At 45.9% G+C, this 26,258-nt stretch overlaps 1 protein-coding gene across 1 annotated transcript in view; it reads left to right on the plus strand.

The window, feature by feature from the left end:
• Positions 1-5,114, plus strand: part of ARHGAP20 (Rho GTPase activating protein 20) — a 57,934-nt gene extending 52,820 nt beyond the window's left edge. The window contains exons 13-15 of the mRNA XM_030956064.1: positions 3-192; positions 635-746; positions 2,326-5,114. Of these exons, the coding sequence (XP_030811924.1) occupies positions 3-192; positions 635-746; positions 2,326-3,422 (1,399 nt within the window). The 3' untranslated portion in view covers positions 3,423-5,114. The remainder of the gene's footprint in view (positions 1-2; positions 193-634; positions 747-2,325) is intronic.
• Positions 5,115-26,258: the final 21,144 nt, after the last annotated feature.

Here is a 26,258-nt window from a genome sequence, read left to right on the forward strand (position 1 = left end):
AGGTTACTAGAGCATCTCCCCAGAGCTAATGTTGTTCTCCTGCGTTACATCTTTGGAGTGCTGCATGGGATAGAAGTGCGATCTGAAGAGAACCAGATGAATGCCTTTAATCTAGCAGTCTGCATTGCACCTAGCCTACTCTGGCCTCCTGTATCCTCCACTCCTGATATAGAAAGTGAATTTATTAAAAAGGTGAGAAACACTTTGGTGTAGCAGAAAACCCAACCAACCTTCATCCCATTCAACCACGCTGTTGGTTGCAAACATGAGAACGCTCAGTACCTCTTCAAATCAGGACTTGTCCTCTTATCAGGGCTCCAGAAACATTCATCAATCCATTCTCATAACCTTCCTGGTAGAAGGGGAGAGAGGTCATAAAGCAATGCCCAGCAAAATGCTTCCCTCATCAAGAAGATCTCTGGTTGTGGTGACCTCGGAACAGGACAGAGTAGAATGGAAAAGATGTTTACAAGGATGTGTACCAGGACAGTTTATTCAGCCCAGGAGACCGAGAGAGTAGCTCCTGGCTGTCTTCATGGATGACAGTTTGCTCCTGTTCCTCATATATATGGTGAGCTTGTCCTGAGTTGAGTAATAGAAGATCTGACATCTCTCTCCCATTGCTTTGTTGCAGATTTCTAGTCTGGTACAGTTCCTCATTGAGAATTGTTGCAGGATTTTTGGAGATGAAGTTACTTCCCTCTTTGGAGAAATACTGATGACGTGCAAGAGAGAGAACAGCTCAGGTAATGCAGATTGATGTTTTGATCCCATTAAGACAGATAAACTCAGCCAGGCAAAAGATTGGTATATTCCATGGGAAAATGCCGTTCCTTCTTCATGGGGTGTTCCCAGATACTGCTGTTCTCTTTCCATTCAATTCCCCAAAGAATTGGTCATAATTACTGATTCAATTTACCATAGACCTGGATCATATCACAAAATGCTTTCACAAAGACTTGCTCTTATACCGGTCATCTGAACCTCTCCGGTTAAAAAAGGAGGGAGGGGAAACAAAGAAAATAAAAAAAAGAAAAAAATTAGTGAAGGTTTCCTCTCAAATCTATAATTTTTGCCTCAGCCTGTGTCTTCCCAAAATATCAGGAGGTCAGTAATCAACAATGGTCATAATACAGCTGTCACACCATTATATTAGGGTTGAGAGTGTCTGTTAACTATCAAAAGAGAGATATCTCCAGAGTTTCAATGGGACATCCAGATTTTGTTGCTAGCACAGAAGAATCATGGAACTGGTGACTGAAGGTGTTTGGCAGACTAGTTGACAGAGCTTTCCAGATTATCATTAATGCTTTTTTTCTCTCCAACCCTCTGATTTTGACTGGAGTTTTGTGTCTCTCCCTAAAGTATTTCTAAAGCAGCATTTTTGTAAAATGGATTTTGTCACAGGTGGCCTGTCCTGAAAGTGGTAATGACACTTGTGTCAGCATGTCTGACTGACCGTGTGTGGCTGTTTCAAACTCCTAATGCTCTGCCTCCAGAGAGATTGGGTGAAATTTGGCATGTCCCCTCCCCAGGAGTGAAGCACGTGGGATCTGCTGTGCTGGGATGTGCTGGCAGTGAGAGCTCAGACCCACAACAGCAGGGTCACAGCAACTGAATGAGCTTTCAGGCAGGCACTGAGGCATGGTGACTGCCCGTGCATGAACTGTGTCTGCTGCAAATGTGAGATAAGACAGCTTAGCCTAACCCAGAGCAAAAGAAATTTAATGTAATTCCAATTATTGCAGGTGCAGGATAGGGTCCAGGTGCACTGCTCAGTGCAAATGAGGTGGCTGTTTAAGCTGAGCCTAAAACTTCACAGTGTTGCTCTTAAAAATATTGTATTTTCTGGAAGAAATAGAGGTAAGAAGTATACCCTGTTCTCTTCATTTGTCTAAAAGAATGAAAGAAAGGTTAAATGTTGCTTTCAATGTCCAATAATGAAAAGAAAAAATAAATAAATTGCCATATATGTATGTATGTATGTAAATTATCGTTTACAGCTGGATGAGCTACTATCCACTTAAAAAAACAAACCAAAGCAAAATCACAACAAAATCCCCCCAACCCTTATTTGTGCCATTATCCTGTATTTCTTGACTGACCAGTAGCTTAGTACTCACTTTAGCTTCTCCAGTTCAAAATTCACTGAGTAATTTTTTATGAAATTATTAGTACTTTTGCTTGAAGAATCTTTAAAAGGGCAAATGCTCCTGAAAGTAAAGGACACTTGCCAGAAAAAAAAACCCACAACAATAAAAAGAAGCTGCTTGTCAAGAGGGCGGTTCAGTCACTGATGTGTTAATGCTTGGTTTGTCCTTGCAGATGTTGCTTCTCTCCATCAGAACGACTCTTCCTATGACAGCCTGGAAAATGAGGCGAATGATGAAGCTGACTCTTCCTCCAGTGACTGGATTAAAACATGTGATCAGGATTACAGAAGCAGGGAGTCTGTCTTCACTCTGAGCGATGGCGATTCGGAGCAGACGGAAGTGGACGAAATCCAAAGCCAAACCAAACTGAAGCAGTTGGAAATTTCTGACAACGCGCACCCGAAGTTTTCCTTGCAAGAAAACTCAAGCAAGTCTCCCTACTCCAGTGGTGTCACATCAGCAGCTGCCTCGGGTGCTCCCAAGGCTGTGCGGAGGCACCGGCGCTCCTCCGAGCCCGCGGTTGGCCTACAGGGCTGCGGTTCCGGCCGTGCCGAGGATGCCGGGCCACGCGAGAAGGCCACACGCAAAGCCAGCTGTGACGTGGTCCTGCCTCACCAAGATGAGGAATGTCTCTGCCAGCGCCGGTCGCTGCAGGTGGAGAGGCAAAAGCTCAGCAATCAGAGCTTGCTTGTAGGGATTGGTGTTGGTAGAAGTGACAACACAAACAAAAATGTTGAAAGGAAAGACCTGTCTCATTGTCTCCTGCCTCCAACGCCAGAGGGATTAAATACTTGCTCAGGATTTAGCTCTTTTAGCCAGTCTTCTTCTGGGACATCTCCATCTGTGTCGTCACTTTGCTCCCTGGACAGTGCTTTCTCCCAGTTCTCAGACCAGGCTCTGTTTACCTTCAGTGAAACCTCCTCCCCTTTTGACGGCACTTTCCAGTTGCTAAAGAAACACGAGGACACTGCTGCTGCTGCTGTGGCTGATGACTGTTTCCTTCCACCCACCACAGTGCCACCATCTCCACAACCTACTGACACTGGGGCTGAGAGGGGCTTGGTGGGGCCCAGCCGCAGGTCAGCACCCCTGAAACCTACTGATGGAGTCGATGGCTGTTGCATTAAGCCTGACCTTCAGCCATTGCCTCTGAAAGTCACTGGGAGAGACGGACTTCATGAGCAAAGAGGAGGTCTAGAAAAGCATTACAGCAATCCAAAGTTTGAAGAGACTGACCAAAGCTTTTTGCAGAGGAATTTTAATGCTTAAAATAAACACCATAAAGAAAATGCCTTTGGTGTTGATGTGTGTTCATTTTAAGTTTAACATCCAGATTGTTCAAATTTAATTGAGCAGTCCCCGGACTCACAGGTTTTCTTTTTTTAGGAAACTGAGTAATGTTCCAATATGAAGCTTTGCAGGAACATTGCAGGAATAATAAAAATTGCTGAAAAGCAAGCAAACAGAAATCTCCTGAAAATCTGGAAGGGACCCAGGAGGTAACTAAGGCCAGTGTCCTGTTCCCTGACCCTGCGAGGGCAGCAGGCTGCCTGCTGGGCCTCTGTCCTTGAGCACTCGAGTGTTGAGCCTTGCAGATGTGAGTCCCAGTCCTTTGTGCTTTTGATGTAGCGTGCAAAGTCAGCATAGCTTCCATAACTGTGGTACTATACTACTGTTCTGTAACTGATAAATATTACCTTCATTGTCCTCCAAGGAGTAAGTGTGTTGTTTTCTGTATGTTTATACAGTATGTTCAATAGGTGTAGTTATTTCTTTCATGCTGCAAAAGAAAGAAAAAAGTAAGCCCAAAAATATGTAAAGGGAAATGCTGAATCTTGTAACTAACACCTTGCAACTCTACGTTTCATTTACTGTGCTTTGTTGGTTGTTCTGTTCATGTTTAAGTTGTGAATAGTTTCTTAACATTGCTGTAAATGGCATTATGTATTATTGCAAGCAGAACACAGGTAATTTTATTATGCAACATCTAAAACATAAAACCACAGAATGGATTGGGTTGGAAAGGACCTTAAAGATCATCCAGTTCCAACCTCCTGCCATAGAGACAGGGATACCTCCCACTAGACCGGGTTGCTCAGAACCGCATTCAACCTAGCCTTGAATACTTCCAGGGATGGGGTATCCATAACTTTTTGGGGCAACCTGTTCTAGTGCTTCACCACTCTCTGAGTAGAATTTCTTCCTAATCTAATCCTGCTCTCTTTTAGTTTAAAACTTTGCCCCTTGTCCTGCTGCTATCTGCCTGTATAAAAAGCCACCTCCCTTCTTTTTATAAGCCCCCTTAAGGTAATGGAAGGCCTAAGTGGGATCTTCCTGAAGCCTCCTCTTCTCCAGGCTTAACAATCCCAACTCTCAACATTTCCTCACAGAGGAGATTTTCCATTCCTCTAATGTTCTTTATGGTCCTTCTCTGTACCAACTCCAGCAGGTCCCTGTCCTCCCTGTGCTGGGAGCCCAGAGCTGATGCAGCCCTGCAGGTGGGCTCTGAGCAGAGCAGAGGGGCAGAATCCCCTCCCTGGCCCTGCTGCCCACCATTGGATGCAGCCCAGGACACGTTTGGCTCTCTGGGCTGTGGGAGCACACTGACAGCTCATGGCCAGCCTCTCATCCTCCAGCATTCCCAAGTCCTTCTCAGCAGGGCTGCTCTCAGTGAGTTCCTCTCCCAGTCTGTAGCTGTATCTGGCCTTGCCCTGACCCAGGGCAAGGTGCAGCACCTTGCACTTAGACTTGTTGAACCTCCTGAAGTTCTCATGGGCCCACTTCTCAAGTTTGTCCAGGTCCCTCTGGGTGGCATCCCGTCCTTCTGTTGTGTCAGCTGCACCTCTCGGCATCCTGTCACCTACCAACCTGCTGAGGGTGCACTCAATCTCACTGTCTGTGTCCTACATCATATAATATATTGGAGTAATGCATTATCTAAATGCTTTGAGTTTGTATAATATATCCTGTTAAATTTTGCTATTATATATGTTCTGAAAAAAATGTGTATTTTTGTACTTGCAAAAAACTGCTGCTAATTTTACAAGTTCTGTTTTGTTGTTACGGCACTGGTATTGATGTGTATGCATTCAATGCTATATATTAAATATTATTTGTTATGTCATAAATTCCGTTTATATTCTGTGGAATTTTTTTAATGTCAGTTCTACAAACTATTGCTGAAGCAGAATTCCCAATGATAGCACTGCAAATCTTGTGTGAGAAAGGACTGAAGCATTTTTCTTCCGCTTTGGGTGGCATCATTCCTACTGCATGTCATCATCCTGTTGATTTTTGTAAATTCTAGTAATTCTCAAGCAAGAATTCCTACTCTTTTTCTGAAAACATCTAGGAGGATGTTTTCAGCTAATGGGACCCAGTCAACAATATAGAGGTGAAGAGAGATCTCATGAGATAATACCTATTGGGATTGGGAGCAAGAAAAGGAGGTGAGTAAACCAATGAATGAGAGCAAGATTTATTCTTTAATATTAGCGGGTTCTTCTTTTCATATTCGGCTGTTTTAATGAAAACAGTGGTATGCGGAATCTGATCTATAACAGTCACTTTACAAAGGTAAAATACTTTACCAAGTATTTTGCATTTTGCATTTTGAGACCTGTCATCTAACAGCCCTACACATACACCTCCTTCAAAACAAACAAAGACTGATTGATGTGATGCTATTTTGAAATAAAACAGCTACTTTGCATTTCCATTTCTTTTCAAAACAGTAAAAACCATATTGTTGTGCTGCCAAGATTACATCGAGTAGCAAATACTGATTCGTTGTATCAATAATAAAGCTTTAGAAAATCTCTAGTCTCTGCAACATAAATTTTCTGTCCTGCAAATGGTGTCTTCCTACAAGTCATTTATCCCTGCTGTCTGAAGAAAGAGTATATCAAAGTATGCTTCCATGTAAAGTGAGTTATGTGTCTCCTTTTGAGCTGTAGCTAATGCTGGAGTGATTTCAGCTTTAAATGTATGGCAGACAAGCTGGATGTAGACCCAGCACAATTTGAAATGCACTTCTGTCTTACAAGACATACACCCTGCTGCTGCACGAGCCATGTTCTGTGACAATCACAAAAAGCACTAATGGGGAAAATCACTGTCTGCAACACCTCTGGGATGTGAGCACACAGTGAAGGAATTAAATGCTGCTCAGACCCAAAATGGATCATACTGAACCTTTTTAGAGTGTCAGATGCAGCTCTGAGCACTGCAGTAAGCATCCCCCTGGCTCTGCTGTGGGTCTCCTCCATGGGCTACAGGGAGATCTGTGCATCCCTATGGATCTCCGTGGGCTGCAGGAGTACAGCTGCCTCCCCATGGTCTGCTCCAAGGACTGCAGGGGGATCTGTGCATCCCCATGGCCTGCTCCAAGGGCTGCAGGGGGATCTGTGCATCCCCATGGATCTCCATGGGCTACAGGGGCACAGCTGCCTCCCCATGGTCTGCTCCAAGGGCTGCAGGGGAATTGCAGCTCTGGTACCTGGAGCACCTCCTGCCCCTCCTCTGCACTGAGCTGGGTGTCTGCAGAGCCATCCCTTTCACATATTCTCACTCCTCTCTCCAACTGCCATTGTGCATTTTTTTTGCCTTTCTTTTACCCTGTTATCCCAGCTGCTGGGCTCAGCCATGACCAGCAGTGGGACCATCTTGGGGTGGGCTGGCTTTGGCTCTGTTGGAGACAGGGAAGTTTCTGGAAGCATTCCCCCCCATCCCTCCACACCCCCACACCCTCACATTTTTCTGTAGCCTCCCACTACCAAAACCCTGCCATGTACATCCAACACATTCTGTGAGAATGTGGTGGGCTAGAGGTGGCCCCGAGCACTGAGCTCCCTCTTCTGCCCTGGCTCCAGCTGTGTCCCCCACACATCCTGCTCACTGTGGGTCACCTGTCTCCATAAACTCCATGTAAGCCTGTCTCCATAAACTAGGGTGGCTGCTTTGGAGGAGCTGCTCAAGTTTTTGTGACAAATGGTACGTGAGATGTTTCCCAAATGCTTACTTCTTTCATGAAGTACCAAAATCTCACAGAGAAAATATAAAATAAAAAGATGACTGAGTTAGGGAAGAAACAGTGGCTGTGACTTCTCATTTACTGCTGTCAAACACAGAAAATGAAGCAAACTGACAAATTACCTCACTACTGGACTTTCTGTCCCCCAGGGGTTAATGTTCTCATTGTTAATGAGCATCCTGCCTCTGTTTCACAAGTGCTAGCCATCATTCCTTTCAGGTAATTTCAGAGATTACTATAATGTAAATTTTGAGCTATTTGTTCTCAGCCTGCTTTGAAGATTTTTTGAGTTTTTTTGGTTTAGTGTTTTTTTGGTGGATTTTTTTGGTTTGTTTTTTTTTTTTTTTGGTGGGCTCTTCCATTCTTCTTCTTCAATCTCATAAATGCTGTTGCTTCATCCCTGCAAGTTTTATGCACAGCCCAATTCAGGAAGCAGGAAGACATGTACCATCTAATCCTTGTCTAAATGAGTTTGTAGAGTTCAAGCAAAATGGATTATAGATCCAGGGAATGAAGCATGACCTTTAAACTGAAAGTGTCTCTCTATCCAAAACTCCAAATCACTGGATTTCTGTTAATAGCTGCTGCTTCATGCCCTTTTTTTTCTTTTTGTTTTTTGGGGAAATAGGTGGTCCCAGGATCTGGTAGTTGACATCTCATTTTCAGATCTGCTCATGATCTACTTTATGATATTGGGCAAATTTGTTTGCCTCCTCTGCTGCCTGTTTTGCACCCCTTGTCTTTTCTCTAAGTATCCTGGTGTGCTGGGTCACAGTGGTGGTTGGTGTTTCCTCCCATCCTAAACATAGCTGTTCACCCATGCACAAGCAGACACGGAGGCTGGGAGGTGGCTGCTGCTTTTGGGGACCACATGCAGAAGTGCAATCACAAATATGCACACAGTGAGGCTGCCATAACCCATACAAACTGATTTGTTTCATGTCCTGCAGATGAGCCTGTGCATCAACAAAACATCCCAAACAATCTCACTGAGTTGGGCCTATCAACCTCCTCTCATTTCTATCCATAAAAACACTGGGGAAGGGGGGAATTCAGGCTGCAAGGGGCCTCAGAAGATGCCTGACTCAACCTCTTGCTTGCACATCCATGTATAATCATAGAATCATAGAGTTGTTTAGGTTGGAAAAAGCCTTTAAGATCATCATGTCAACTGCTAAACCGTGTCCCTAAGCACCACATTTATACACCTTTTATGTACTTCCAGGGATGGACTCCAACACTTCCCTGGACAGCCTACTTCAGTGCTTGACAGCCCTTTATGTTTTCCTAAGAAACAAAAAGGGTCTAAAACTCCCCTGGTGCAATCTGATGCCATTTTCTCTTGTCCTATTTTTATTTGAGGGCAGAAGAGGCTGACCCCCACCTGGCTGCACCCTCCTGTCAGGCAGCTGCAGAGAGTGATGAGTTCCCCCTGAGCCTCCTTTTCTCCAGGCTGAACACCCCCAGCTCCCTCAGCTGCTCCTCACAGCACTTGTGCTCCAGACCCTTCCCCAGCTCCGTTGCCCTTCTCTGGACACGCTCCAGCCCCTCAATGTCTCTCTTGCACTGAGGGGCCCAGAACTGAGCACAGGATTGGAGCTGTGGCCTCAGCAGTGCTGGGTACAGGGGGACGGTCACTGCCCTGCTCCTGCTGGCCACAGCCTGGCTGATCCAGGCCAGGATGCCATCGGCCTTCTGGGCCACCTGGGCACACCCTGCATCATGTTCAGCTCCTGTCAACCAGCACCCCCAGATCCTTTTCCACCAGGCAGCTTCCCAGCCACTGCCCCCAGCCTGCAGCACTACCCGGGGTTGTTGTGATCCCAGTGCAGGACCTGGACTTGGCCTTGCTGAACATCATACAATTGGTCTTGACCCCTCCATCCAGCTTGTCCAAATCCCTCTGCAGAGCCTTCCTGCCCTTCAGCAAATCAACACTCCCACCCAACCTGGTGTCATCTGCAAACTGACTGGGGGGTCTCATTTCCTTCACCTAGATCATTGATAAAGATATTAAACAGAGCTGACTGCAAAACTGATCTGTGGGGAACATCACTTGTGACCGGCCACCTGTTGGATTTATCTCTATTCCCCTCCACTCTCTGGCCCCACACATCCAGCCAGCAAAGAGTTCTCACTCAGCAAAGAGTTCACCTGTGCAAGCCATGAGCAGACTGTTTGCTCCAGGTGAATGCTTCAGGTGACAGCATTGAAGGCTTGTGCCAAAGACGTGTAGCTCATGTCCAGATGAGAGACAGCAATGACCATCACAGCTGGAGAAATTTTGTTAAAAGCGGCTGCCTCAGACAATTAACATAATGTTTTGGAACAATGATTACAGAGTCAAGTATCATAGAATATACTGAGTCAGAAGGGACCCACAAGAATCAACGAGTCCAACTCTTGGTCCTTCACAGCACCATCCCCAAGAGTCACACCATGTGCCCAAGAGTATTGATGGTGATGTCTTAAATGACCCAGAAAAGGTCTAAGAAACCAGCAAAAACTGTAGTCTTACATCCTATCTTCAGGTTATCCCAATAAACATATATTAGGAGCAGGGACTAAGATACATTTTCCCTCAGTATTTAGCATCTCTCCATATCCTGTGTTTGGAACACCTGAAAGTGCCTCAGTCCAGACACCAGTGGCCACCCTCAAGCACTCACATCTGGAGGGAGACCTAAGGCATCAGCCACACTGGAGGCTTTTCCCTCTCCAGGGTCTGATGTGGAAGAGGCTGAGCAAGGGGCTGTGGCTGCACTGAGCCTCATCTTTGACATTTGTGCGCAGCCACTTCTGCCTGGAAGAGTCCTTGGCTCCCGCCAAGTGTGAGGGGCACTGGAGCATGATGTCTGCCGGCTGAGCAGAGCCTAACATCAACATCAGGGGAGGGAGCCAGCTCTCCCTTTCACTGCTTGCATGATTCCACTTGCTCCCAGGATTAGTTCCCAACACCCCAGCATTGAGGCCACTGTCAAGCTAAACTGATTGACCCCCTGGTGTCCAAAGGGGAAGATTCTTTGGTTAAAGGTGTTGAATATTTCTGTTAAAGCATGGTTGCCACACAAGGCCTAAAGGTTTTGGACATCATTTGTGTTTTATAAATATGTACAACGCAGTCTGTACTGTCATTTTTCCTTTATAGCAGGTTTGCTCCAGGCCCTGTTTTGTCGGTTTCATTGTGGCTTCACTGCAAATGTCAGCAGTCCCTCCAGGACAAGTACTCGGTAGCTGCTGCCAGTTTCATTAAGTTAAATATTTCAGAATTTAGCCATTCTGTGACCCTGCATGGGAGAGGTGTTTCCAGTACAGAAATTATTTCTCTGCGCTTGATTCTCATGTCACAAACTATTTCTGTTAATGTGCTACAAATCTGCTCTCAGGCTCGGCAATAATTCTGATATAACCATTGAAGGCAAGGCACTCCTGCTCCTCCTCCTTCTCCTCCTCTTGGCTTTTTAGAGTTTCCACAGGGTGCCCTGCTGCCCCAGAGGCTGGGATGGGTGAGGGGGGCTGGCTGGCCTGCCAGCCAGGGAGGGAATGGACAGGAATGTGCTGCCGGTGTGCACAGCTGAGGCTCCACCATCCCAGCTGAGAGTTCAGACAATGGCCTGACAGTAAAGGCCGATAAAGACAGACTGACCAATGGCCTGATGATAAGGGCTGATAAAGACAGAGTGACCTGTCTTTAAAGAAAGTGGAGAGTGACCCACTGGTGGCTGAAGCCTGGACTCAAGAGGATCTCCACAGGAGTCAAAGGGCAGTGCTGGCTGTAGGATCCCAGTCACTCCACCTACACCAAGGGAGCCCCATCTCATTCTCTTGGACTGTCAGAGGAGAGTGGGCAGCTCAGGGCTCCTGGGTGAATCCCACCAAGGCATTAGTGGGACCCTGCAGGAACAGGAGGCTCGTGGGGGGCTGTGGGGGGAAAAGTGTTTGACGATGCTGGATGGACAACCTCTTAGGAGGTATTCCATGTGGGCTACAGCACTGTGCCAGGCTTATTATGGGATATTTAGGGTAAGCATCAAAGGCAGGGACTGGGAGGAATGAGGATGGACAGGGGAGGAACCAGCACAAAAAAATAGAGGGAAAAAGGGATTAAAGGGGCTGGTGTGGGTGACAGCTGGCTGCTCAGAACACAACCCTCTGACCGAGCCCTGTACCTGATGGCCACAGCCTGCCCTACTCTAACTAAATATTCAGAGGTAATGATGTAACTAATTATATATTTCTAATAATAATCACTGCTTCATTCTCTCAGTTGCCTTTCTATGTGAGCACACTCTCTACTCTGAGTCCATGTGAGACACCAGCACCAGCCTTCAAGCTGGACAAATGGGCAGCTGCGACTGAGCCAAGTGCCAGCAGCTGGAATGAGACCACAAACCTCAGATTGGAGGGTGCCAGTGCCAGCACCTGGGGGAACTGGGGCCAGCTCTGGGGCACACTGAGTAGCCAATGCCAGACACTGGAGAGACCCATTTTCTGTGTGTGTGCATATTTGCCTGGTGGATGTCAACCCTGATGAGCTGGAAGGAGCAGTACCTGCCACGTGTGCTGCTCACATGTGTGCCAGCACTGTGTGCAAGTGGCTGCCTCACGACAGAGACAGCAGTTTTGAACAAGAAGAGGGTTTCAAATCTAAAGCGCTCCATGGACAGCTTGCACAGATGTAGTGTAAAATGCTTTGAAAGGACCTGGTGCAGGAGAGAGATTAAATCCCTCCTCAAATCCAGCCAAAGCCACCAAGGGGTCAGTCACTATTTGCTGCAGTGGGCAGCTCATGCACAGCCTGACCTTGACAAGGCAACAGCAGCTCTGTTAATGCTACGACTTAAATGTTTTCCCTGCAGAAATGTTTTTTACCTGAAGCACCACTGAGAGCACCATTGGAAGTTCCCTTAGCAGAGAGGGGGCCTGACTGGGTGGGGGCGGCAGAAAGGAGACAGGGCTGAGCTTAATTGTTTTATTGGCACAACTGCTTAGGAAAGGGACATCTGACACCACAGGTGCCATGACCTGAGTCCACAGGTGTCCATGACTTGAGGAACCTGAGGTGACCAGGCAGACAAGGAAGTTCATGGCCCAAAGTCATCTTTCCAGGAAGGACTTGGTCTCCACAGATGGCTGTCATTGAAAGATGGTCTTCATTGCTCAGGCCCAAATGAATACTTCCATGGCATTGCTATCCCTCTGCTGAATGTCCAAATACTTGCAGAAGTGTGCAGCATCTTAAATGATGTCATGCTTTTCATTCAGAGATAGATGAGGAGTCTGGAAGGTCACCTTCAGCAGAGTCCCTGGGCTTGTGTTTAGCTTCTATGTGTAAATAGTCCCAGTGAAATCCAATAAAATTGCTTATGCACTTAAATTCCTTACTGGGCTGGAGCCATGCCTATTTTCTAAATAAATTAGAAGCCATACCAGATGTTCCTGTTTTATTGAAAAAAAATTATTCCTATGAAGCTTCCATTTAAAATTTAAATTTATATTACAGAGGTCTATCTATTATTTGATAACATAGAGACCTCTAAAATATTATTTTATGGTGTAAGAAATAATAAAAAGTATTCCATACTTATGCATCCTGTCTAGATATAACAATAAAATTTTAAAAAGAGAAGGATTTGTCCAATAAAATGTTTGGCAAAGCCAAAGTCTGAATTTTTTCCATTTTTTTTACCTTGGGTTATGAATTTACTGTCTACTTGTCTGAAGTATGTAAATTCAACATATACAGTAATTGGTTTACTACACAGAAAGTGAAGGCTCGGACTTTGCCAAGAATTTTTACTGTGCAAATTCTTCACTTTCCTCACATTCAAAAAGGCCATAAAAGCCTTAATTCTGAAAAAAGGTCTCAGTGAACAAAATCTCAGCCCTGCCTCAGGGTGAGGAGACCCACACGATGTGGGTGCAGAGAAGGTCCTACTGTAAATTGGGTTGTTCCAAGGTATTTATGGCCTTAATACAGTCCCCATACTTCCCTTTCTGTTAGGAATGCTTCGAACTTCCATCTCATAAAAAAATGAGTGCTCTCAAATCTAATTTTCTTCTGTGGCTGATGCAAAAGCAGGCACTGAAACCTAGTTATTTAATAACAAATTTATTTTCTTTTGGGTTTATTGCAATGAATGGGAGAAGGTGGGATTGGCTGCCAAACTTCCAAAAGCAGGGTACAACACCTCTCTGCTCTTCAGATCTGTGTCACCAGTTGGCTGTGAAATACCTTCTGAGGAGGACACGGAAAGGACAGTCCTCCGGAGCAGGACAGGGACAGAGGTGGCTGGGAACACCTGGAATCTGGATTGAGGTCCAGAACAAACAATCATCTGCTTCTTTGTCCTTGAAGCATCCCAGGAGATGTTTTCCTGCTTGTTTCCAAGAAAAGTGATTCAGAAACGTCTTCTGAACTGTTTTCTGAAAAAAAAAAACCAAGAAAAGATTTATTTGGCTTACATGGCTAGACCTGTTTCCTGACTGCACTTTAGGTGTCCATGCAGGGCATAAGAGGGAACTATCTACTCTGGTAGACTGGTAAACTGGTAACAATGGACAAGGACAAGGCTGAGGTACTCAAAAACATTTTTTGCCTTGTTCTTCAATGCCAGCCTCTCTTCCCACATTTCTCACGTGGGTGAAGTGCAAGATGGGGGCTGGGGCAGCAAACAGATTCCCACTGTAAGAGAAGATCAGGCTCATGACCACCTGAGGAACCTGAAAGTACATAAATCTGTGGAACCTTATGAGGGAATTGGCTGATATAGTTGCCAAGACAATCTCCATGATATTCAAGAAGTCATAGCAGTCAGGTGAAATCCCGGGTAACTGGAAAAAGGAAAATATTGTACCCATCTTTAAAAACAGTAGAGAGGAGGACTCTGGGAATTGAACCTGTGTGAGAGACTAGATCCCATCCTTGAAGAGAAAAGCTGTCTCTTGACATGTGGATCATTTAGCTCATAGGAGAGAGAGTCCATCACACCTGCAGTCATATGATAGCAGCAGTGTAAACCACCAGGTCCTGATGCTCCTTGTATGCCCAGTGACAAAGTGGCTCCAATAACAAGCTTGTCACCCCCACCGGAAGAACTCACCATCATTCTGTTGTTGCAAGCCCAAGCTCCTTTGTTTCTGCCAATCTCTTTGATCTCCTCTCCAGGTGGCCCTGGAACAACTGAAGTCCCCAGCATGGAATGTATCAGACCCAGCAGGTGAGTCCCTGGGGAGGAGGAGCTATTTTACCGTGGATTCCCATACATTTGGAAGTCAAAATGAAAACATCCTACATGGATCAACTGAAAAGGGAATTCAGGATTGGAGCACATTTGGGAAGCCCATTCCTGGCATGAAGAATCCTTGCTCTTGTCGTCCCTTGAGCATCACATCCCCACTGAGCCCAGCCCAGGTGTCACAGCACTCTCCTCAGTGCTTGGAGGGCCTTTGGGTGACCACCCCACAAACCCAAAATAACCCATCAGGTTTGAGGCAGGATTACTTTCACTTATATTCCTGTTGGTAAATATGATTACAAAATATCCCAACAATAGCCCAGCAATTACAGATTCAGCCTGTTCCCCTGCTGATTTCAGCTTTTTTTAGGTGGGTGTTATTGATTACAAGGAACTGACAAAAACATGCGCCTATGATTTCTTTTTATTTTTTTTTTTTGGCTTAGCTATTTCCAAAGGTAAAGAATTTGTACAGAATGATCTTTTTAAAGAAAAACCCAAACAGTTCACACAAAGGTGAGCTTAGTTTTTAAAAGAAATAGGCAAAACAATAAAAACCATCAAGCAGATGTTTTTAAGTTAAAAGCTTGGAAATCATAATTTTCAGTCATGTATTTATTTACCACAACACTTAACCTAGAGGTTTAGTGACACTTTGCCCAGGGTTACAGCTGTTGATTGGGGAATATCCATGTCCAGCCCAGCTCCTAACAGGAAGCCTCCTGGAGATGCTCTCCAGTGGCCACCAGATCTGGGTGGTTCGTTGCTCAAGAACACCCAGACACATGTTAAATACTGAAGCAGCCAATGGTCTTAACAAAATTGCCCAGAGCAGCACCTGCTTCTGGAGGTGGGAAGATGAGGACAGGGTTGCCCCATGCATCTGCTCCATGATGGGATATCCACGTGGGAAGAGCCTCCCTGCAACACTGGGGTTGGTGCCAGCACTGGCTCTGCTCCCCTTCTCCCTCCTTGGGGGCAGGCAGTGAGGACATGGGAGAGGAGCATCGCTGTGGTGGTGGCTTTTGCCTCCTTGCTCAGGTGATGCAGGCGTGTTTCCATGCAGGGGAATGCTGCAAAAAGCTTTTTGGCATCAGATTTTGGCATCTTGGACTTGCTGTAGCAGTGAGTTCAAGGCTGAGCTCTGCCTGCATGAGAAAGGTCTTTGGAGGCTTTGTTCCAAACCTGCCACCTGCAACAAAATGCTGATGAAGGGTTGGCTAAAACCACAACCAAGGTTTCAAACCTGCCCGCTCCCCAGGCCTAGGGCATTCCAAAGGCCCTGGGATCCTGAAGTGGACAGGCCTGAAGCTGTGTGCTGCAGGACCTTGCAGGACCTCGAGCAGTCAGGTCACACACAGCCTGCTGCTCTCCTGGAGCAATGGACCTCACACTCTTTGAGCAATCAGAGCTTTTCACTTGTTGAGAGTGAAAGTTTTTATTTGCCTGGATATCAGGGAGTGGATGAGTTCTGTGTCAGGATCTCTAGCTGGTCAGAGTGACCCCGAGAAGAGACCAAAAGTCCCTTTTCCCAGCCTGGCGCTTGAAGAATGAGTCGGAGCTCTTAATTTCTCAGTCTCAAGGTTGTTTATTGTATCTTATCTATAAAATTGTTTCTCCTGTCCTGCCGAGGTCCATCCAGCAGGACAGTTCCAGGCACACTGCCTGCCCTCGGGGAGGTGTTATGTCTTTATACTAAAAATTACGTGTACAATGTTTACAATTACTTTCCAATACCTATCACCTATGTTAGACAGTGAGCTTCTACTCTAAACCAATCTAAAAGTGCCAACATCACAGCAGAAGATGGAGGCCAAGAAGAAGGAGAAAGGCTGCACATGCCCAGATCCCTCCATCTTGCCTCCTGAACCCCCATTCTAAAAACCCCAAAATCTACTTTTTCACCCTGTGATAAATTCACTATCATTCTGCTTAATTTGTCGTGGCTTGCAGATCTTCATCTAAGGTTGGTAACTTGCTCCACAGGTCATAATCAAACCCACAGGCATTTTGGGCTCTGTGCCAGGGTCTCTGAGACCCCTGGCAGGGATCTTGGCCGTCCTGGACAGCCAGAGGGATGTTCTGGGTTCCCACAGTTCTGTATGCAACATTGAGCTTTATACCAAAAATCAGCCCAGAAGGATGGCGACTGAACCCCTTATTTGCCGATTTACCACACGAAATTGGTCTTAATTGGAGTCTGGGCACTTGGTGAGAAAATGCATACTGAAAGCTACATATACATATACATATACATATACATATACATATACATATACATATACATATGCGTGTATTCATCTGTGTGGGCAGAGGAGGAGCATGCTCAGCACTGCTTACTGCCTCCTTCGCCCTCCGGAGGCCGGCTCGGGGCAGGCACAGGAGCTGGATGGAAGGTGCCGCTCGTCCCGGGGCGGGCACACGCACTCCCGCGATCAGCCGGCGGCACCGAACCAGCCTGCACGGCGGGGCAGCTGCAGAGACAGCGCTGGCTGCGGAAAAGGGCATCAAAGAGAGCGGGCTGGGCTCGCAGGCAGCGAAAAACAGGACTGTATTCTTCAGATAATTTATTTGCAATGAATAATTCAGCTAGCTGTAGCTGGGAAGCTGGATTAAATACAGAGCATTAGGCACGCTGAGAGCCCCCAATAAAGGGCGCTATTCACTCCTAGCACAAAGGAATATTATTTACTATCATTAATTAACTTCCACACAAAGCCACAGCCATTTCCTTGGGTTCTGAGAAAGAATAAGAGGAGAATGTGAGCACAGAGCTGCTGCAATTTCCCCTTGGTTTCCTCTCTGCAGACGCACACTGGCTGCAGGCTGAGCTTTGCTCTCCAGGGCATTTTCGGCAGCGCTATCCCTGCGCTGGAGCACGGGCAAGTCGCTCCTTGTGGCGGAGATGGATGAGCGGAATCTGCGGGGCTGTGCTGGGGGTCCTGCCCGGCGCTGGGCTTGGGGCTGCCCCATCCACCCCTCCTTGTCCCACCGGCTGCTCCATCCATCCATCCATCCATCCATCCATCCATCCATCCATCCATCCATCCATCCATCCATCCATCCATCCATCCATCCCTCCTTGTCCCCCCGGCTGCCCCATTCATCCCTCCTGTCCGAGCGCGGCTGCAGAAGCCCAGCACATGATATAAGCCGGCATTCCCGATGCTCCTGCAGCTCGGGGATTCAGACTGCTAAAAGCCCAAGGAGGCAGGGAGGCGTTTGCCTTTGGGAAATGGGTTAAGAGTCTGGATGCTCCATCCAGAGCATGTTTTAGATTTAATGAACCGCTGTGCTAATTAGTTCTCTGAAGTGTCTGCTTTGAAATACCAAGCTTTAGGATAAGTAGAAATGCAAATTCTTGGCAATTATTATTACTGCTGCCGTAGTGACTAGAGAGCAGCAGCTCTTTGCGAGCAGAAAGGGAGACGGGTGGCTTGTGCCGGGCGGTTGCAGATCTTGTTTTCATCTGCCACATTGTGCTCTTGGCAGGTGATGCTGTAGATCACACAAAAGGCTGGGTGGAGATTCTTGGTCAAAATATTTTTCTGTTGGAAGACAAGGGTTTAAGTTATATTGGAATATTTCATAAATACACATTGATTTTTTTTAAATTATTTTTTTCTGGTTTAGTGCTGAAGCCCTGTTCTCTTTATCCATGAAAGTCCACATTTTCCTCTGAGATTTTAGATGAAAAAGGCAAAATGAAATTCTATGTCAGATCTTGCTTCAACGAATGACATACTTTTGGAAATGTCAAGAAAAGAAGCCAGAAAATTGGGTCTCAAATGGAATTAGAGATTCCATTTGATTCCATGTGATTTCCCTCTACTTTTTTTTTATTTGCTGAGAAATCTTGAGGGCTTTGCAGCCCAAGCATTCTGCTGGGAGAGGATGTGGGGTGGCTGAGCAAGGGACAGACCTGCCAGCAATCCCACAGCACTGCACCAACCTGCTCAGGCTGAACCTGGAGACAGACCCCTGGCAGAGGGCAGGGTGTGGGGTGGAATTAATTGTCATCACAGTGGCTGGTATGGGGCTGTGGTTTGGATTTGTGCTGAACAGAGGGCTGATAACACAGAGATGTTTTTGCTGTTCCTGAGCAGGGCTCACACAGAGCCAAGGCCTTTTCTGCTTTTGTACTGCCATGCTGGGGAGGGGGCTGGGGGTGCTCGGGAAGTTGAGAGGGGACACAGCCAGGACAGGTGACCCCAAGCGACCAAGGGACATTCTAGACCATCTGGCATTATGTTCTGTGCTTAAAGTGGGGGGAAGAAAGAGGAAGGGCAAGGGGGGAGGTTTGGAGTGATGGCTTTTGTCTTCCCAAGTTACCATTGCATGTGGTGGTCCCTGCTTTCCTGGGGATGGCTGAACACCTGCTTGCCCATGGGAAGAAAATTCCTTGTTTTGCTTTGCTTGTGTGGATGGCTTTGCTTTGCCTATTAAAATGTCTTTATCTCAACCCATGGGTTTTTCCATCTTTCACCCTTGTGATTCTCTCTCTGATCCCCTGCTGGGGTTACACCATGGCAGAGACGTGGAACAAGTCTCATGCCACACAGGTCTAGGCAGGAGCCTAAGTGGTTCTCTAGGATTTAGGTGCCTTTAGGTGTAATTTAGGTTAAATCCCATTGTAGGTAGGATTTAGATGGACCAGCTCTAGCCATTGCTACCATCTGAAGTGCACTGACACACAGTCACAAACCTGCTAGACATGCCCTTGGTGTGGTGGGGTGATGTGGGAGAGGGTCTGTGCACTGCCCATCCCAGAGGCTGCCAGAAGCCAGAGGTGCCTTTGGCAGAAGCCCTGCATTCCCCCTCTGGCAGCAGCAGCCAGCACTCACCATTTCCCCCCTGCTTTGGGCTGCTGGGGGGGCTGCTGTGGGTGCATGGGGCCTCTGAACCCCTCCAGCTGTCCTTCTCTTGGTCTGGCAGAGGTAAGAGCAAGGTGTGGTAGGGAGAGGGAATATTTCGCACAGAGAAATCTGGCACAAAGCAGGAGTGGAGTTTTCTCATCTTGGTCCTTTCTGTTCCCGTACAAGAGCTCCATCGTCCCACCGAGCTGCTGAGACGGGGAACAAGCTGTGATCTTTAAAAGTAATTGCCTGTGGGAGATATTAATTCTATTTTTATCCTTCCCTGTAACAAAAGCTTTTCAATAATGTCCTCGCCACTCATCAGCATTACCCACTACATACATTTAAATAACACAGTTTCTGTCTGTCCTTTTAACTCCCTGCTTGCCTCTTGATTTTTGGCCCAAGAAATAAATGCCACCTTTCTGTTTCCAACACTATTGTATTTATAGGCTCTCAGGACACCTTTCAAAGATCATTTCCTAAGACAGAAAGGTACTCTGTTGTGGGACTGTCCTAACCTGGAAAACAAGAAAGCAGTACACACTCAACTCAGAGATCAAATGGAAATGCACATGGTACAAAAGAAGAGCTTACAAGTCAATTTGAGCTTCAAATTCCATTTGAACAACAAAGATTAGGTAGAGAGGATTTATGAAGCCACTTGATTGCATAATGCCTGATAAAACTGGGATTAGCAAATATTTTGAGCATAGAGCTCCAGTAAGTATAAAATATAGACCCACCCAAACCACACACAGGCACAGCAAACACACAGTGAGCAGAAAGATCTGTCATGAACCACTGGGCTAGACTGAAGGTGGCTGTCAACCTTCATCAAAACTCCCCAAACAATTTAAAAAAACAAACCAAAAAGCCCGCCTGCAGAGATTAAGGGGAAAGAAATGAGCCATAAAGACTCCTCAGATCACCCCTTATCCTGTGTCACTGTGAGGGACTTTGCCAGACAGAAGTGCCTTGGTGGTCACAGGGCTGTGAGTGTGCCCTAGCACTGTCCCTGAGCCACAGGCTCCCACAAGGGCCCAGCGAGGCAGGGAGTGGGCACACAGCCCTGGGAGCAGAGGTGCACCACATCAACACCCCTTCCATACCAAAACAGCCCAAGATCCACAAAAGAGAGATGAAAAATCAACCTTTCAGCAGGGGGAAATGGACCTAAGGGTTTGCACCTTCTGAGGCACAGCATAGAAGTTCCTTGCCCGTGATGAAGATGAATCACAAAAAAAACCCCTTGGATGCAGAGTCAGGGGTGATTAAAACTGTCTCTAATCCTCCCACTCTAAGTTCCTTAATTTCCCAAGAGAAATGATAGCATCTGGGTATTTACATACTCTGTGCAGACTGACAGGAAAACAAAAAATCCACCCAAGATCATAAAGATTTCTCCTTCCTCTGGGTGTATCTTGAAAAATGTTGAATAATTACAATCTATTATTTGGAAGACCATACTTTAAAATAACTTTTCTTAGACCTGTGTTGGGTTTTTTTACCCACAACCTCTCTGGCCCTCGAAGCACCTCCCACCCACTCCAGTCTCATCACCAGAAGTGAGATATGTAAGATCAGAAATTATTTGGGCGAAAACTAAGTGACCATTAGTCACCAGACCTGACTTACAGGGAGAGCTGATAAAGACCCAGAAGGATCCAGTTGCCCACAAGAGATGTGCATTCACAGCACTCCAATTCTGGCTCTCAGCTTCTGATTCTCAAGGGATCCAGCTGCTTTCAAAAGGTAAAACTTCAAAGAGAAATTCATGATTACTTCAGATACGAAAAATTATGGACTCCATTAACTTGGCTATTTTTCCAGCTGAGTGGTTTCGTAATAATTATAATTTTTACTTCTCGGCCCTGATCTCTGAGGAGCTTTCTCTGGATTTTTTTTCTTTTGCTAGGAGAACAGTTTTGCCTTCTAAAGCCACTTATCCCCATGGTGGTTACTCAGCTCATGCCAGAGTAGGACACATTGTGTTCACATATGTCACACCAGAAGCTCTACACTAAGAATAACCTTTGAACTAACTCTTCAACTGAATCCTTATTCCTATTTATATTTATGGATTTATATTTATGAAAATATTTTGGGATTTATATTTATGAAACACAGCAATAAAACCGCTTTTAAAGCCCATTGAGAAAATGTCTTGGGCAGTACTCCTGGTATCCTGGAGTAATTTTTTTTACTTCTGGAGTAAAAAAAATTGTTAAGGAGAACTGCTTTATAATGTACCACAAATTATTTAACATATTAAACCAATAAAGTCTATGAAAATATACTAAATTTCAGTAATCCATTTCCTCAAAAAAGTCAGGACAAGTTCAGCAATAAATTTGTCAGATACACTGGAAATTTTATGCAACAAACTTACCAGATTCACAAAGTTTATGTAGTTGCCTAGTCAAGTGCACTGGGAGCTGAAATCTGAGATCTCTGAACATTCCTTCCAGCCCAAACTCTTCTGGGATTGGGGTTCTAGAATATAGAAATAAATATGAAGCAAGATGGAGGTTTCAGGGTGAAGGCAGGTTGTTCTTCTTTACCTTCTTCTTCTTTCTTCTTCATGGGTTTGGGTGGCATTTTGCAATTGGACAGAAAAGTCCTCATGGTGGGCTTCAAGGGATCAGTTATTGGGTTAAAAGGGAAAATAATCCGGGTGTCATCTCTTAATTGGATAGTTTAGTCTTCAAAGACCTTGTAACAAGAGATAGTGTGCCATTTTGTGCCTTGCTAATGAAAGGCTGCAGAACTCATGGTTGTGAGGCTGTTTCACTGATAAGAAATAACAAACAACAAAGTCTGAACATGAATTACTGTCTCAAGTGCCTTCAGCCCAGACCCAGAGAAACCAACACTTGGAAAACGTTATGAACATGCTTACCAGAATTAAATGATATCATGTGCCAACCAGAATTGATTTTCTGCACACATATTCTAAATCAACTACTTCACTGAAGAGCATGTGTGAAGAGCAATACAAAAAGAAAAATATTCAGATTTCACACTTTTTTTTCCCAAGGAAAAAAGAATTAGAAAAAAGAATTAGAAAATTTCAGCAATTAATTTACATTTTCCACAAGAGGCAAAAAAATGGTAATTGTGAAAATACTGTAGCCTGAAATTCAGTTTAGAAGTCAAAAACTCCCAGCCAGGACCTGGAGAAGTTGTCAGCAAAGGGGATCTTTTTCAAAAGCCTTACTACCAAGGCTATGAAATTAGAAAAAGAACACTTTGACATTACAGGTGGCCTCAGAGCCATGGATAACCTGGGAGAAAGTGGAGAAGTAGGTCCCAGACTTCTGCTGCTTCATCTTTTCAGAAGAAATGATGGTAATGTTTCCAAGGAGCACATCCAAGCCAGCAGCACGAGCAGAGAGCCGTGCCTGGCAGAGGCAGTGTACAGAGGCTGTGGGGCTGGATGGAGCTGTTTGGATGTGGCTTTTTTGTGTAGTCACCAAATAATTGTCTCCAGCTCCCTGCTCAGCCACCCAACGCAGCTCCAGCACTTCCAGCAGGAGCTTTGGCAGAAGCCATGCATCAGAGACCTGAGGTTTTCTGGCTTTGCATGGCTCTGGGAGTGTCTGCTCCACAAATTCCTGTGGGCAGCTCCTCCAGTGCTGAGCTGGAGGTGTAATGCTGGGGTCAAAGCCTGGGTTCCTCCTGCAGCTCCTGGGCATGGATTAGGGGACGCAGCCAGTGATGCAGCACTGCAGCCAGGAGCTGCTCCTGCACCCCTTCCCTGTTTCCTCTGGCAGCTCCTGCAGAGCTTGTATGTCTACCAGCAGTTTACCCCACTGGGATTCCAGGCATCATGGTTGTGTTACTTGAAAAGTAAGATAAAGCTGAAGATTTTCATTATTGGAATGAGCAGAGCTCACTTTCAATGCAAATATTGACTTGTGTGGTATAAAGAAAATTCTTGCAGCATGTTTCTCTGACAAATGAACACCATAAAAAGGACATAAATTGAGGAGAAGGAAAACCTAACAAATGTACCCTGTGAGTGAGTGGAAGTCACGAGAAGCTGCAGGCAATGGAGTGGGAGGAAACAGTCAATAAATCACAGGCTCTCCTGCAGAATCAGTGTAGGAAGGAACAGCTGAGAGGGCTGGGAGCTCAGTGCATGCCCCAGTGGGGCTTGGCCAGGTGGGCTTTTTTTATATCTAAATATTCAGTGTGCTCTTGAAGGAATATTGTGGTTTTCACTTTTGAAATAGTACTGACTTGTGTCAAATGCAATTTGTTTAAACTCTTTTTGCTAAACCAAAATATACCAGCCTGTTTATTTTGGAGCGATGATGAGCAAGTGGCAAAGACTGGCAAAAGGTCTTTTCCTTTCCTCAGTGGATTTGGGTCAAGTGTTTACAGATTCATACAGGCTGTCAGGGCAGCATCCACCCAAATTTCTGGCAGGAATGAACTCCTTAATTAACGTGGGTCTCCATCCGGGCTTGAAGGTGACCATCAGTTTACAGCAAAAGGATCTCCCTGTGTATTTTTGAGTGCACTCCAGATTTGAAGGAGCTAAAATATCCCTATTGGTCTGGTAAACAGCATCTCATTGCAGAAAACACAAACTGCTGCCTGTGCCTGCATTGGGCCGTACGTCAGGTCCTGGGTCAGCTGAACTTGCACAGGTTACACTGCAGCTCAAGCTGAGCTGATTTTCCACTCACTGGCTAAAAGATTTGGGGAAATTTTTTTTCAAGAGAGTAAGAACTTCTGGTACCTGTCCCTCAGGGGAATGTTAATGCTACAAATTTTCTGTGATTAGAGCCATTATGGAGACTTTTCAGCTGGAAGGAAGTAGAAATTATATATGGTGGCTTTGGAGCAGCCCTGTGCTGGGGAGTTGGCAGCACTGATTAACCCGTCATATAAGCAGGGAAATACCACGGCAAATATCTGGTGGTTACTCTGTGCTTTAAGAATTAACTCCTGTTCCCCAGTAACTGGCTTTCCCTCTTCACTTCTGTGTGCTGCTGTAAAGATCTCTGGTGTCTTGTGCCCCCTTTAAGCATTTTTACCTCCAAAAGTAAGTACTATAACAGGCAACTCAGAAGCTAGGTCTTTCCCAAACTTTTTAACCAAATATTTGACAAAAGGCAAAATAGTAGAGAATACAGACCAGTGATGAGGTGTTTAATGAAGGTAATATTTAATGTGAAGCTCACATTGAATGCTCAGACACAAGCTCTTCAAGCTGTAAAAACATTTTTTGTATACATCACTCAGCAGAGGGAGACCCCAGATTCCTGAGCTTCCCTACCAGGACAACATTCACCCTCAGGGCAGCTCTGCTCTTATTCCCCAGACCTCTGCCTCAGAGACTCCTGTTGCTGCCCTCCTCCTTGAAGGACAGCCCCAGAAGGGCAGGAAACTTCAGGACAAGGGACATTGATAGCTTTTATTTCTCCATGCCAGGACAAAACAAGTTTTTCCTGATTTTCTGATGCAATTCCAAAAGCTGTGATGATCATACCAACTCAATTAAGCTGGAAGAAAAAAACCCAAAAAGTGCTGAAATCTGAAGCAGAGGCTCTCCTGCTCCAGCCATCCCCCTGCTGTGCTCCCTTCTGACAGTCATCAGTCCCTGGAACCGAACCACAGCCTGAACAAGCTTCCCCGTCACTCTGAGCCACCATATTCCTTGTCTCTGTGACACCATTTGTTTTCTTTTAGAGCTATTTTCATCTTTTGCTAAACATTCCTCTGAAATGACACCTTCTTCTTTAATCTGCAGCCAAAACCCATTGCTTGCTCCCTGGGTGGGACGTGTCTGCCTCTCTCCGGGATCTGAGAAGCTGCAGCTGCATCACTGTGATCTTGTGTCCTGTCTCCTTCTCTTTCTCCTTCCCAGTCTGAGTTTTCTAATAAGGGAATGCCCTTCCTCTTCCAAGCCATTCCCAGTAAAGCCTGTGAGCGCTCCCCATATCAAAAGCTAGTGCTAGCTTACCCATGCAAAGCAGGGCTGCTCCTTGAAGAACAGTAGAATAAAAAGGAGCTGCTAACCTGCCCCTGAGTCTGCTCAGATGCACTTGGATGGAGTAAGAACATCCAACTTATCTGGATATTTGTTTGATCCAAAACTGGATGTCACTACAGGACACGAAACAACACAGGCGCACACACCGCTGCTCCAAGGTGAAGAAAAGGGAAGTTTATTTTCTGACTCCAACATTTATAGTTTTCCAAAAGTGACAGCGGATTGGAGGGTGAAAGGCCCTCTCCAATGACACTGGACAAACCAACAGTCCATCAAATTTCTCCTCCTCCATAAAAGAAAGCAAAACAATGAGTTATTTACAGAAAGTGTGTGAGAAAGTTTGTTACAAGAATGTAAACATCAGAGGGCTTAGAAAATCTTAAAAAATCAGGGTGACAACTGGATCCTTAAGAAGAGGCATTTTCCATCAAACACATCCTGAAGGAGGTATGCTGTCTGTGGCCTGATATTTCCTTCAGTGAGATGGTAGGCTTCTCCAAACCCAGGGATCTCAGCCCCCCAGCTGCCAGTGGCAGTTTGCTCCAACAGGAGAACTGAATCAGCCATAGCTGCCAGCAGGTACAGCTGCCACAGGTGCCTGCAGACTTCCCTGGAGCATCTGGAAGGGGTTACTTGACATGGCACCAGCATCCCCGGTTGTTACCACTTCTCACGTGTAATCCATATAATAATAATAACAACAACAACAACAACAACAACAACATAGTGCTGGAGAAACCAGGGGCACAAATGTCCCACGCTGAACAGCGTTAGGTTATGTGGTTGATGGATCAGTGCCACCAAGACATGGAAGCAGACACACGCTGACAAGCAGGAGAACCCCGTGGCCGCACCGGAGCCGCCCGAGCCCGTGCTGGGGCTGCTCCCGGAGCTGTCCCGGGAAGGCACCAGTGTAAGACTCCGTGTCTGGGCGGGCTGTTCAGGTCCACTCCGGCTAGCTATGGACCCTAG

The sequence above is a fragment of the Camarhynchus parvulus genome, chromosome 1 (genome assembly GCF_901933205.1).
Source record: "Camarhynchus parvulus chromosome 1, STF_HiC, whole genome shotgun sequence".
In the NCBI taxonomy this organism is placed as follows: Eukaryota; Metazoa; Chordata; class Aves; order Passeriformes; family Thraupidae; genus Camarhynchus; species Camarhynchus parvulus.